Here is a 12,968-nt window from a genome sequence, read left to right on the forward strand (position 1 = left end):
AAATCCACCAAAATAAGTTAGTTAAACTATTAATTCATCCTTAAAAAAGAGTAAAACACAAGAAAAGACACTAATAAGTTGACGATTTACCAACTTTTATTAATATACACATTGAGTTTGTCCATATTGAATACATGATATATATACACGTGGAGTTTACATGTACGTTGAGTGGACATCAGTTCAGAGGCGAACTCAGAATTTAAAAACTTCAGATGCATCAATATTATTATAATTTAAGTGTTAGTGAAACTTTCAATAACAATTAATGGATAATGTAATATTCGATTGATCATTAATGATTTGAACAATACTAAAAATATTAAACACAAATATGTAGATCAAATATGAAGTACTCTAAGTTAATACTTGAACTTTACTTTGTTGTAATATCAGTTCATGCCTTTAAGCTAATATGTAGGTTGTCACTTTTTTTAATCAATTGAGTATGATAGCTCAATGGCCAAGGTAGACTCCTTTGCTATATATCTTGCAATTTTGATGCTATAAATAAGCCCTTTAAATTCAAAACTAAAAATAAAAACAGTGAAATAAGGCTTTAATTGAAATCAATTTCTGCCATTTTTCAAAATAGACATAATTTTTTCCCGAAGTTAACATGTACACATGCACCCCAACCTACACAATATGGATCCCCTTTTGTGGGTCACTACTTCTATGCTAAGTCAGCGTGCAGTGTTACATTCATTGACTTAAACATATCAAAAATCAAATACGCAAAGTAAATAGAGTAACAACGAAGAAGTATACAAATTAAACGTAGAAAATAAATAAAATAATTTCGATAACTTCCACCAATCAAATAATAGTAATTAATTATGTAATTACATTTCTTCCGTGAAAAGTGTATTACTCCACAATTCTAATGAAGGAGAAACTTTAATTCAAAATAATTCAAAAACAGCGCGGGCTACACCACCTAACTTAACCCACGGTTAATATTAAACTCGAAATTTTCGGAGATAATATTAACCATAGTTAATGACCCGGATTAATTAACCCGATATCCATTTCCCCTTTTTTCCTATAAAAAAGAAGCTCTTCAGTACATCACAATCTCACAATTCGAAATTTCGAAACTCTCAATTCTCCTTTTTTGTTTTTAGAAACGGCGTCTTGATAAACGCCGTCCTTCTCTTCTTCTCCTTCATTTGAATTTTTGGGTTTCGATTTTTTCATTTCTGTACCGAAAATGAGAGAGTGCATTTCAATCCACATTGGTCAGGCCGGTATTCAGGTCGGAAATGCTTGCTGGGAACTTTACTGCCTCGAGCACGGCATTCAGGTATAATTTTTATATTTTTTTGAATTTTAATCGCATTTTCTGTGTTTGATCTGTGTGTTTTGCTTCGTATATTGTTGGAAATGTGAAGTATTTTTCCGGATCTGGTTGATTAGTTTGTTTATAGGTTATGCATGTTTAGATTGAATGAAGATTTGAGTTTTATTACAATAGATCTGATTGATATATTACTATAATGTGATTTTTTTTCAGTATATCTGGTAGAATGTTTTAGATGTAGGTTTGATAACTGTCCGATTGATATCAAATGTGAAAAAATGCTACTGATCTGGTTGATGATTTATGACTGGTAATGTAGGTGTTTTTAGTAGATCTGGTAGGATGTTTGAGATATAGATTTGATAACTGCCCGATTGACAACAAATGTGTAAAAATGCTGTAGATCTGGTTAATAATTTTTGACTGATGATGTAGGTGTTTTCAGTAGATCTGGTAGAATATTTTAGATATAGGTTTGATAACTGTCCGGTTGATTTCAAATGTGATGTGAAATTTTTTAAAGTAGATCTGAAGGAATATACGGTGGTTAGATCTGTAGTGTGATTCAAAATGTGGAACTATTTCGGTATATCTGATTGAATGATTTGTTGATGTTTAGGTTATATGTCCATGGAATGCTCTAAGGAGATATGTTATTGTATAGATTCAGTTAAAACCACCAAAATTAAAGTTTATATGCCTGTGTCGTACTTTAGATTGATCTGGTTCTGATGTCAAGTATATTATATCCTTGGTTAAATCTGTAGATGTATGATTGTGTATGTGCACATGATTAATTTTGAATTAGGTGTATATTTGTATTGTGCACATGATTAATTTTGAATTAGGTGTATATTTGTATTACATTTAATTTGGAGTCTCTTTTATGTTTGAGCTGATGTATGATGATGCTCCATTGACGTTCCTTGGTTATATTTCTATGTTTTGATGGCTTTGTCTTGGAACTTACTGGTCCAACTTGTTGTCCTTTGAAACTAGCTTCGTTTGTTGTCTTCTGTAATATACATAATTGCTTCCCTTCTTATAGATCTTGAGGAACTTGTTCACTATGAATTGCTAATATCCTTTCTTCTGTTTCCAAAGCCTGATGGCCAAATGCCAGGTGACAAAACTGTTGGAGGGGGTGATGATGCATTCAACACCTTCTTCAGTGAAACTGGAGCTGGAAAGCATGTGCCTAGAGCTGTCTTTGTAGATCTTGAGCCCACTGTCATTGATGAAGTGAGGACAGGAACTTACCGTCAGCTCTTTCACCCTGAACAGCTCATAAGTGGCAAAGAAGATGCAGCCAACAACTTTGCTCGTGGCCACTATACCAGTAAGCTAACCTCCTCACTAGCTCTTATTTAAATCATTTGGTTTTAAAAGCTGATAGTTTTCTTTGTGTCTCCTTGTAGTTGGGAAAGAGATAGTTGATCTCTGCTTGGATCGCATCCGAAAGCTTGCAGACAACTGTACTGGTCTTCAAGGGTTCCTGGTCTTTAATGCTGTTGGTGGTGGTACCGGTTCAGGTCTTGGGTCACTTCTGCTGGAGCGTCTATCAGTTGACTATGGAAAGAAATCCAAACTTGGTTTCACAATTTATCCCTCACCACAGGTCTCAACTTCTGTTGTTGAGCCTTACAACAGTGTCCTGTCAACTCATTCTCTACTTGAGCACACTGATGTGTCAATCCTTTTGGATAATGAAGCCATTTATGACATTTGCAGGCGCTCATTGGACATTGAGCGCCCTACCTACACCAACCTCAATCGCCTTATCTCACAGGTAATGTAGAATTGTATATTGGTGTTTGGAATCAATTAGCTACAATTAGCTGGTACTAATGTTTTGCAACCTGTGCAGGTTATATCTTCTCTGACAGCTTCTTTGAGGTTTGATGGAGCTCTGAATGTTGATGTGAATGAGTTCCAGACCAATCTTGTCCCCTATCCCAGGATCCATTTTATGCTTTCCTCCTACGCCCCTGTCATTTCTGCTGAGAAGGCATACCATGAGCAGCTTTCAGTTGCAGAAATCACTAATAGTGCCTTTGAGCCATCTTCTATGATGGTTAAGTGTGACCCTCGCCATGGCAAGTACATGGCTTGCTGTCTCATGTTCCGTGGTGATGTGGTGCCAAAGGATGTTAATGCTGCTGTGGCCACCATCAAGACTAAGCGCACCATCCAATTTGTTGACTGGTGCCCCACAGGATTCAAGTGTGGTATCAACTACCAGCCACCAACTGTTGTTCCTGGTGGTGACCTTGCTAAGGTGCAGAGGGCTGTGTGCATGATTTCCAACTCAACGAGTGTTGCTGAGGTCTTCTCACGCATTGACCACAAGTTTGATCTGATGTATGCCAAGCGTGCTTTTGTGCATTGGTATGTCGGTGAGGGCATGGAGGAAGGTGAATTCAGTGAAGCACGTGAAGATCTTGCTGCCCTTGAGAAGGATTATGAGGAGGTTGGTGCTGAAGCTGATGGAGTAGGTGATGATGATGATGAGGAGTACTGAGCAATGATGTAGGCTGTAAAATGCCGGTCTGTTTTTATGTTCTTCAGTGTCTTTATGTTGTACTAGTAAAAACTTTTCTGTGTGGGTTGATTTCTGTTTGTGCTATGCTCTTAGTTATGCTGCACTTTTCTTTATATGACGAGTACTTTTCATGGTATTTTTTCGTTGAAGTACTTTACAATTGTAGAATCCTAGCTATTCCATTAATAAGCACACAACATCTATGTGCTTTCTTTACTCCATATCCTACTGATTGTTGTTCAACAAAATCAATTGCCAGTAGAACAACTAATTAAGTAATTATTATTGAAGATGTTCTCCTAAGTGACATGAAAATACTTTCTCAGCAGCAATAGATGTGATTGAGGGATTGAGGTAATGTGTATTTGCATTACCCAATAGCTAGCTGTTAGTTTTAAAACAATCCTCCCGAAGAATTTGAATATGAGGATCTCCTATTCTGTCTCTCTTTCTCATCCTTTTTCGTTGATTCGCAGATATGGCTCTTCCAACATGTTATTGTTCACAATCCTTTTGTTTTGGCTATCCATCTCTTAAAAGTTTTTGAACACAAGATCTCTCATATGCAAGGCTAGATTAGTAAATGATCGGCTCCTTCTCTGTAAATATAAGTTACCGTCACTGTTTTCCCCTCCAAGATTCTCCATCATCATGCTAATAGTATTTCAAGGGATGATATTCTTTAGCACTAGGAAATTTGTTTCTGTCACGATTTTATCCATCTGTTTCCTCTTCATATATATATATCCAAGTGTCTGCAGTATACTGATTGTTTGTGCTTGTGTGTTGGTGATTAGGGGATTCTTCATTGCTTTTGCTTGTGCTTGTAGTTTATCTTCCTTTTCATCTCTCACACAAAAACTCCAACAACTTATCTCAGTATTCCTCCGTGGAGCTCCATCTATGTTCACCTCGAGCCATCAAACTTTTCATACCGCTATACGATAGTCACCTTTACAAACTTGTTTGTAACTGTTTAGAGAGTGTTCCACTTATATGGAGCATAATTGAAGTTTTTCCTCCTCTTTTTTAAAAAACATTATCAATATGTGTCTTGCTAGTTCTTCAGGTAAGATTCTTCTTAGCAATTCTTCATTACACTGTCCATCTTCTGCTGCTTCTTTGATCAGTATGATAGTTCGACCACAGATTAAGTCTACTGGAGTAATGTGGTATTAGGCCCTCAATTCTGTTCAGTTATTCAACGATAAGTAAGAGTTGCCTTGTTGAACTTTGCACCAAATCTCTTGTTCTATTTTCTCTCTACATTTAATCATCTTATTTTATACAAGATAAGTGAATGGAAGGAACTCTTTCCTAGGTATCTGAGTAGCATTGTAAACTAGATTATTGATGTCCTGAGTAACTTGTTGACGCATGGCTACTACACTCTTTCCATTATTAATTTTATGTCCGCTAACCTTTTCATAACTTGCCAAAGTATAAATTACCAACCTCATAGGCTGTTCATCTGAAGAAGTGAAAACGATTGTATCATCAACATAAAGGACTATGCTAAGTGATTGACATAATGGACTCCATTTTGGCATCTCATACTCTATGAACGTCACATAAGTGTAGTGCAGTTAGCATTCTTGATAAAAAAAATTGCAGGAAGAACAAATAGAGCAGGAGACAATAAATCTCCTTGATAATTTTGGCCATTTGTCAGTATAGAGTACCAATTATTTGAGATTATTTTGTAGACCATATCAGTAAGAGCTTCTCTAAACAATCAAGATACCCTATCATAAGAGTCTGTCATTTCAAGTTTAATAACTATTAATAATAATTGATGAAATCAGGGTATTAAGGAGGGGAAAAGTGACAAAAGGTGATTACAAATTTCGTGATCTTAGAGAATAATTAAGGCATTCTAACACTAACAGAGGGTTGAGAAAATCGAAAATGGAACTTAATATAGCACAATATGAGATAATCAATGGTAATATGCAGAAGCGGAAAAACAAAATCTGATGATTTAAACAATTGAAAGCAATTGGATGGTTCAGAACCAACATCTAAGGAAAAAAGAGAACGGGTTTGCAGTCAAAACACGGGGAACAAAAGTTCAAACACTGAATATATAGATCTCTTCTAAAGGGCAAAATTCTCTTCTCAAGCAGCAAATGCTCATTCATCCTCCTGGCTGCGCAGCCTGGCGAGCTTGTTAGTTATAACCACATCAAGTTGGGCTGCTCGCTCCACGATTTCTTTCCTCTTCCTAGTGGACACATTGTGTGCAATCTCCGCACAGTAGGTTCTGTGACGCAAAAAAAATGTGATCAATTGACAGCAAAGATCAAAGACGAGAAATCTTTCTGTTCAAATGATTAGGAAAACACTATACTTGTTGCATTACCTGTTGTGCATCATCAGAATCTCAAGCTCACTTGCATTGTGCACAACAAACTTCTTGAATCCATTGGGAAGATAGTGGCGGGTCTTCTTGTCGGACCCGTATCCAATGCTGGGCATCAGGACACATCCCTTGAACTTTCTTCTAACTCTAGAATCAATACCTTTTGGTCGGCGCCAGCTTGGCTGTATTGATAAATTCAAAAGTTAGTTTCATTTGGTAAGCCATGTAGAGTTCAAATAGAGTTGATGAAAGGGAAATGCCTAACAGATATTGCTAGCTACAAACCAAACCAGTTAAACAGCATAATGCTATACACAACCAACTAATGTTACACAAAGTATGCTATACATAAAGTTCAATGGCTTTCTCATTTCTCTAACAAAAATTCAGAAGGGGGTCAGAGAACAGAGTATTAGAAGTCATATTATATCAGGAACTAAAACTGTTGCCGTACCTGTTCAGTATTTTGACTCATCCTTGAGATGAAATGCATAGCAACAATGAGGTAGTTATGTTTCTTGGATACCAAAGGAAAAGTAATAATCCTTCCCTAATCATCTTTTAGAATAAACTAATATTTAATTCTAGGCAGTAATTTCAAATTCTAAAGGTGCATTTTCATTTTAAAATGAGGAAGAGCACAATTACTGGAAAAGTAAGTTTGGATTTTGAAAGAGTAACCTAAGAGTTGTTCTCATTTCCTCATCTGTTAAGGAGCAAATTTACACCCTCTAATCCCTATTACTTCATTTAAATAGAATAGTCATTCCATTCCCTAGAACAACTGTTTTCACTACCCTGTCTATCTTTATTCAGTTTTCCCCACAGCCACACATGAATTGATGGTTTTCAATCACTCAATTACATAATACACCCTGAAAGAAGAGAAAATTCGCAAATTATCACAGAAGTAGCCATAAAGATGCAATAGAGATCAGATGGTAGTGCATGTTCTGATTCATCATTGAATACTAATAGTACAGTTGGATAAGCCTGATCACGCCACTTTGCATAAACAAATCACACAGCAAAAACAAACTACTATATTTTTAGCATTACTGTTTGCATAAACAGAATGCCAGTAAGGAACAAAAGTATAAACCATACTAAACTCACTCTATTCCTCACGTAAGTTATTTAGATCAGCTTACTCGCACCTCAACTAATCATTAGACAAACCTACCAACCAAAAATGGGCAGATGAACTCAAATTGAGCTTAGTTGAGGTAAATCCCTGCTACATCTCAACAAATTACTTCCTTCCCAATATTAAAGGGCATCACAAATCTCATATGAACACTCGTGTTACTAAATAAAACAAATCTAACCATCCTTTTCACATTACTCTTCACATAAACTGAATACCAGTTCAAACAATAGAACATAAACATATCCAAATTCAATTCCTCCCTATTAATTTCAATTCTAAACACAATAGTAATTCAGATCAGCTTGATCAGACGTCAACTAGTAATTCAATAACCTACTACCATACACAAGCACAAGTTTTCGTTCAACCAAACCATCAAAATAGGACAGAAGAAATCACAATGAGCTTCATATGGACAAATTTCTCCAACATCTCAACAATTCAAACTAGTAACACTAACGCGCATAACAATCTCATACAAACACATGCGTTTTCTCACTCAATAAAACAAAATCTAAGCATGAAAAATAAATCAGGAATACTGAAACAGAAAAAGTACCTTGACAGTGATTCTGCGGTCACATTGAGGCCTTTTGAACTGTTTAACCCTCTTCTTCACTACCTTTTTGGTCAACAGAGGTACTGCCATTGTTGATTTGCACTTAACTTCTGCACACAGTTATCGATGTATAGTTTTATACACAAAATTCATTCATAGAGAGAGAAAAAAGCTGAAGCAGAGAGAGAGTACTCACATGGAAGAGAGAACTAGGGTTTTCTGGTAAGCAGCTGAGGCCTTCGTTGTGGAGATGATGAATTTAGTCTTATATACAGATATTTTTAGGGTTTAGAGAAGTGAAATTCAAAATATAATTATTTTTTATAAAAAAAATTACTTAATTATTATTTTATATTTAGGATAAACTACCTTATTACACATACATCACTACTATATATACTAATATTATCTTTACTTTTAAACAATTACATATATTACCACTTTTAGTATTTTATACCATATATTAATATATTATTTGAAAATACTATAGATACCCACATCCCTTAAAACTATTATTGATTAATTATCTGCATAAATAACTCTTTCACTCCAAATCAACCACTGTCTCTTAATTCTCCCCTCCCATGTTTATCACTCAATTATGTCTCCTCCTTTATGATTCAAGAATTTCACCTTACAATTTCATTTCAACAATAGTTAATCTACTCTCTTCTTCTCAAGATATCCAAATATCATTTTGTATTGTTCATTTATCACGAGTTCCAATTTCAGTAACTGCTGCAGAGAAAACTTTCAATTCATAGTGGGTCTTGATTGTTTGTCTCCGAAAGAAATAGATCTTAGTTTTAACTATGTTATGCCACAATGCAAAAGGATCAAAGGGAATATTGTAGAGAGTTTTTGTTTGTTAGTGTTCTTCTAAGACTTTCTTTGGTTGCTGTGATATGGATGTGGTAGTACCAGTATTACTTTGATATAGCCCTTGAAACATGTGTATCCAATAAGTAGTAATCTTAATTAAGATCTGAGTTGTATTTTTAGTAATGGGATATTTGAACATGTATATGTATCCACTATATATTAAATTTTGAATACATGATTTTTAACAATACAATGATATTAATGATACAACAGATACTCTACAGTCGTGATTTGTTCATAGATTCATGTGTTTCAACTACATTTCATATTTAGATACACATAATTAAATGTATATGCTTATTATGTATTCGAGTTACATGTTTTTGGATATAACGTATGAAATTTAGATACACATAATTAGATGTATATGTTTACTGTGTATTCGAGATACATGTTTTTGGATATAACATATGCAATTGATACTTGATACATCAAATTCATACTAGATACATATAAAAGATACATTAAATTAATATATATATATATATATATATATATATATAGAGAGAGAGAGAGAGAGAGAGACATAAAATTAATACTAGATACATATAACAAATACATGAAATTAATGCTAGATACTTATATGATGCATATGAATGTACTTGTATGACACTCATGTATCTAAATGTTTAGTTTGTTGGATACATCATATATTGATAATAGATACATCAAATTAATGAATTTATTAATTTAAGAGTAATAATTTGAAATTAATCAAATTACATTACCAAGATATACATGTTTTTATCTTATATTAATAATATTAATGAATTTACTATTTCAAAGAATAATAAAATGAAATTAATTATCTATGTATTTTGAAAATCCTCAATTACTCCTCTAATTAAGGAAATAAGTTACAACCAATTAATTTAAATAAATAAATTTTGTATCTCAATTTTAAAATTCGACAGATACATGTATCTCATGGATTCAAACTCATGTATCCTACTCATAAAATATGGTAGATGAAGTAATATTTGAAACTATTGGGAATCTTAATAATTAAGACTTAAACTAGTGAGATTTATGTGATTTGCCCTAAAGAAATAAACTACAATTACATAAAGGGAAAAGACAAAAAGTTTCTCGACGCAAAATCATTTTGCTTGGATGGTAAGCGCCCATGATTAATTACATAAAATGGCTATTAGGACACTTTCAATTCGAGCATTGTGCTTTATCGCTAGTGTTTTTCCTTTGTTATTTTTCTTTCGAACATCAATACTTTTTCCTTTGTTCATTCCTTACTTCATTCTTTTTCTCCTCCCCCTCTTCTTCCTCCATTTTTTGTTCAGAGCTTGACTTTAAAATTGACGTGGCATAAATGTGAATCACTTCGAGTAAATAATACATTAAAACGATTCTAAATATTGAGAGGAGCTGATTTTAGTTATTGAGACTGTTTAGGTGAGATTTGAAAAGAAAATGATTTGCAATGTATATTTTATTATATCAATAATGTATATACGTCTCCGATACATAGGTGTACATCATTTATACATAATTATACATTATTTATACAATATTGATACATTACATATACACATCATTATTTCTTAAAATAACTTTTGTTGCTAGTACATATTGGTAAGTAACCCTTAAATATATGTACGAATTGTCCTTTACGATTAGTTACCAACAACAATGACACATGTGTAATTTCATAAATGGGATTTGGTGAGGGTGAGGTGTATGCAGACCTTAACCCTACATCATAAAGAAAGAGAGTCGACTTCTGATTGAGCCTTTGTTTGAAATAAAAATTTATGATTCATTACCACGACAACATGCCTAATGAAACCCAATAAATGGGATATAATAAGGGTATAATGTACGCCGACCTCACCACTACTTCATGGAGTTAGAGAAGTTGTTTCTAAAAGACTTTGGCTCGATTATAACAAATCAGAGTAACTGTGAAAAGATCTCAATTTTGAACTTGCAGATACGAGTAATAATTGTCACACCCCGAGACTACCCCCTGGACGTGGACACGGGGACTAGGATCACAAGTGACCCCAAGCTAATCCTGCTGGCATAATCATGAGCATACTAAAGATAAACTGAATAATAAAAATGTGTGGAAGCTACAATCATAAATAAAATAAAAAGATGGGGAATACCCATATACTATAACTGAGATAAATGAAAACTGATGAGTTTAATACAAATAAGATATTAACTCAATACTAAGCTGAATCTAACTATGTCTGAAAATAGCCTCTAACTGACTAGAAATGTTGGGACATGCCCCATATAAGTCTAGCAAAATTGAAACTAAAGGACTAAAAATACTGAAAAGAAACTCATGACTATTGTCCTCGGAGAATGAGGACCCACCACTGATTCTGCTGAACTAGAGATCGAAAACCGATCTAAACGTGATCTGAATGCTGAGAACCTGAACCTACATCACGAGAAGATGTAGTGTAGAGTATGCGTCGGTACTTGAAAGGTATTGAGCATGCATGATATAATAAAGCTGAAATATCATATAACTGAACAAAGTAAATAAGCAATGATATAATCTAAACATGATATAAATACTGAATACTGAGCTAACTGAATGCAGTGACCAATTTATAACATGTTGAAACTGAATATTGGATATACTAATAAATGATCAATGTAATAGAATCTGACTGAACTGTGGGAGCTACTATTAATAACCGATAGTAAAACCACATGAGCTAAATGTGGAGTCCGATGTATACCCCCCATCGAGAGGACCCAATATACGCTGCGAGAGACATACTAGCGTGATCACTGAAATGATGCCCACAAATGAGACTTACAACCTACGTGGCTGTAGTTCTGGGACTATTTGGGTACGTTGAACCCTAGTCCAACTTGGTATTATGCTACTCCCAATGGATTAAATAATTAACACATTATGACTGAATTTATGTAAGTTACTGGATAGCTCAAACTGAACATGCAAACTGAGTATGCAACAATTAAACTAACATTGATGCATTAATAACTGAGACATGTATAATTGAAATATCTTACCTAGCATGTGTAATTCAAGAACTAAAGAAATACATAGCTAGGGTTCTGGAATTCATGCAATAAACTGAATATTAACATACTAATTTGATTTGGATCATTCTAACAACAAAGAACCTAATAATTCTAACATTTAAGAAACCTTAGGTCTAGTCATAATAAGGGAATCAAGAAACTGCTGAAAACTAAAGACCTAATGGGTGAAAGGAACCCACTAGTGAAATCCCACATACCTGGTGACGAATTCCACGGAGAAATCTTTAGATTTCGGGGTTGGAACTGATGGAACCTTACTGCGTTCTTGAACTAGGGTTCTTGACTTCTCTTTTCCTTTTACGCTCTAATTTTTCTAAGTTTTGATTAATGAATTGACTTAGGTAAGTTCTAGTTATGTTTCTAGGCTTAAACAAACTAAAACCTCATAATTTAGGGTCTAAACGATGTAGCTTAGGGTCCAACGAAATAGGAAAAGAGCAAAAAACCCCTAACTTAACTGTTGTCGGAGTGACCGACGGACGGGACCTACGAGCCGTAGGTCAACCTACAGTCCGTAGATTTGGGGTCGTAGGTCAAGTCTGTCCGATGGGGCTTCACTAAAACGAGAATAACTTTTAACTCGGAGGTCGAATTTTAGCAAACTCGGTGGCGTTGGAAAGAAGATTCAATTATCTATCATATCATAGGTCATGGGACACATAATTTTTTTTTTCTGGGAGTGATGACCATTTGAAGTTGACCCAATCAACAATTTACCCCTAATTGGTTGCTGACCTTTACCAACGATCAGACCTACGAACCGTGGATCGAATGACGGTTCGTGCTGGTCGACCGTCGTTCGCGTTAGAGGCTGGGTAAAGGGCGCGTCGATCCACGGACACAGACTACGGACCGTGGTCTGGCTTACGGACCGTGGGTCGAGACTTAGCCGATTTTCTGAGCTGGGTTTGGGGAGGGGTTGCAGTGGTGAACCACGTACCACCAGCACGGACCGTGGTCTGACCTACGGTCCGTGGGTTGCACCTGCAACTTCTCAAAATCTGCATTTTTGGTCTGTTTCGGATACGGAGTGTTACAACAATAATTATTCTGATGACTTATTCATCCTAAGTTCAAACTTGTCTATTAAGTTGCAACCATCGACCTCTACATTTAGTTCGA

General features: G+C 34.9%; 2 protein-coding genes and 1 non-coding gene across 3 annotated transcripts; 1 reads left to right on the forward strand and 2 right to left on the reverse strand.

The window, feature by feature from the left end:
* The first annotated feature begins 1,071 nt into the window (after positions 1-1,071).
* Positions 1,072-3,926, forward strand: LOC125834737 (tubulin alpha chain-like). Its single transcript, XM_049513886.1, has 4 exons — positions 1,072-1,306; positions 2,408-2,642; positions 2,722-3,092; positions 3,171-3,926. Exons 1-4 carry the CDS (start codon positions 1,214-1,216, stop codon positions 3,822-3,824), a joined length of 1,353 nt encoding a protein of 450 aa, XP_049369843.1. The 5' UTR covers positions 1,072-1,213; the 3' UTR covers positions 3,825-3,926.
* Positions 3,927-5,805: 1,879 nt separating this feature from the next.
* Positions 5,806-8,193, reverse strand: LOC125834738 (60S ribosomal protein L32-1-like). Its single transcript, XM_049513887.1, has 4 exons — positions 8,113-8,193; positions 7,917-8,026; positions 6,208-6,389; positions 5,806-6,108 (listed from the first exon to the last, which is right to left on the reverse strand). The coding sequence occupies exons 2-4, from the start codon at positions 8,004-8,006 to the stop codon at positions 5,979-5,981; spliced, it is 402 nt and encodes a 133-aa protein (XP_049369844.1). The 5' UTR covers positions 8,007-8,026; positions 8,113-8,193; the 3' UTR covers positions 5,806-5,978.
* Positions 7,136-7,215, reverse strand: LOC125834746 (small nucleolar RNA Z195/SNORD33/SNORD32 family). The gene has a single exon (XR_007443376.1). It is a non-coding gene; the product is annotated as a small nucleolar RNA Z195/SNORD33/SNORD32 family (small nucleolar RNA).
* Positions 8,194-12,968: the final 4,775 nt, after the last annotated feature.

This window comes from Solanum verrucosum, unplaced genomic scaffold (assembly GCF_900185275.1).
Source record: "Solanum verrucosum unplaced genomic scaffold, falcon-dt-bn FXZP01000149.1, whole genome shotgun sequence".
Classification (NCBI taxonomy): domain Eukaryota; kingdom Viridiplantae; phylum Streptophyta; class Magnoliopsida; order Solanales; family Solanaceae; genus Solanum; species Solanum verrucosum.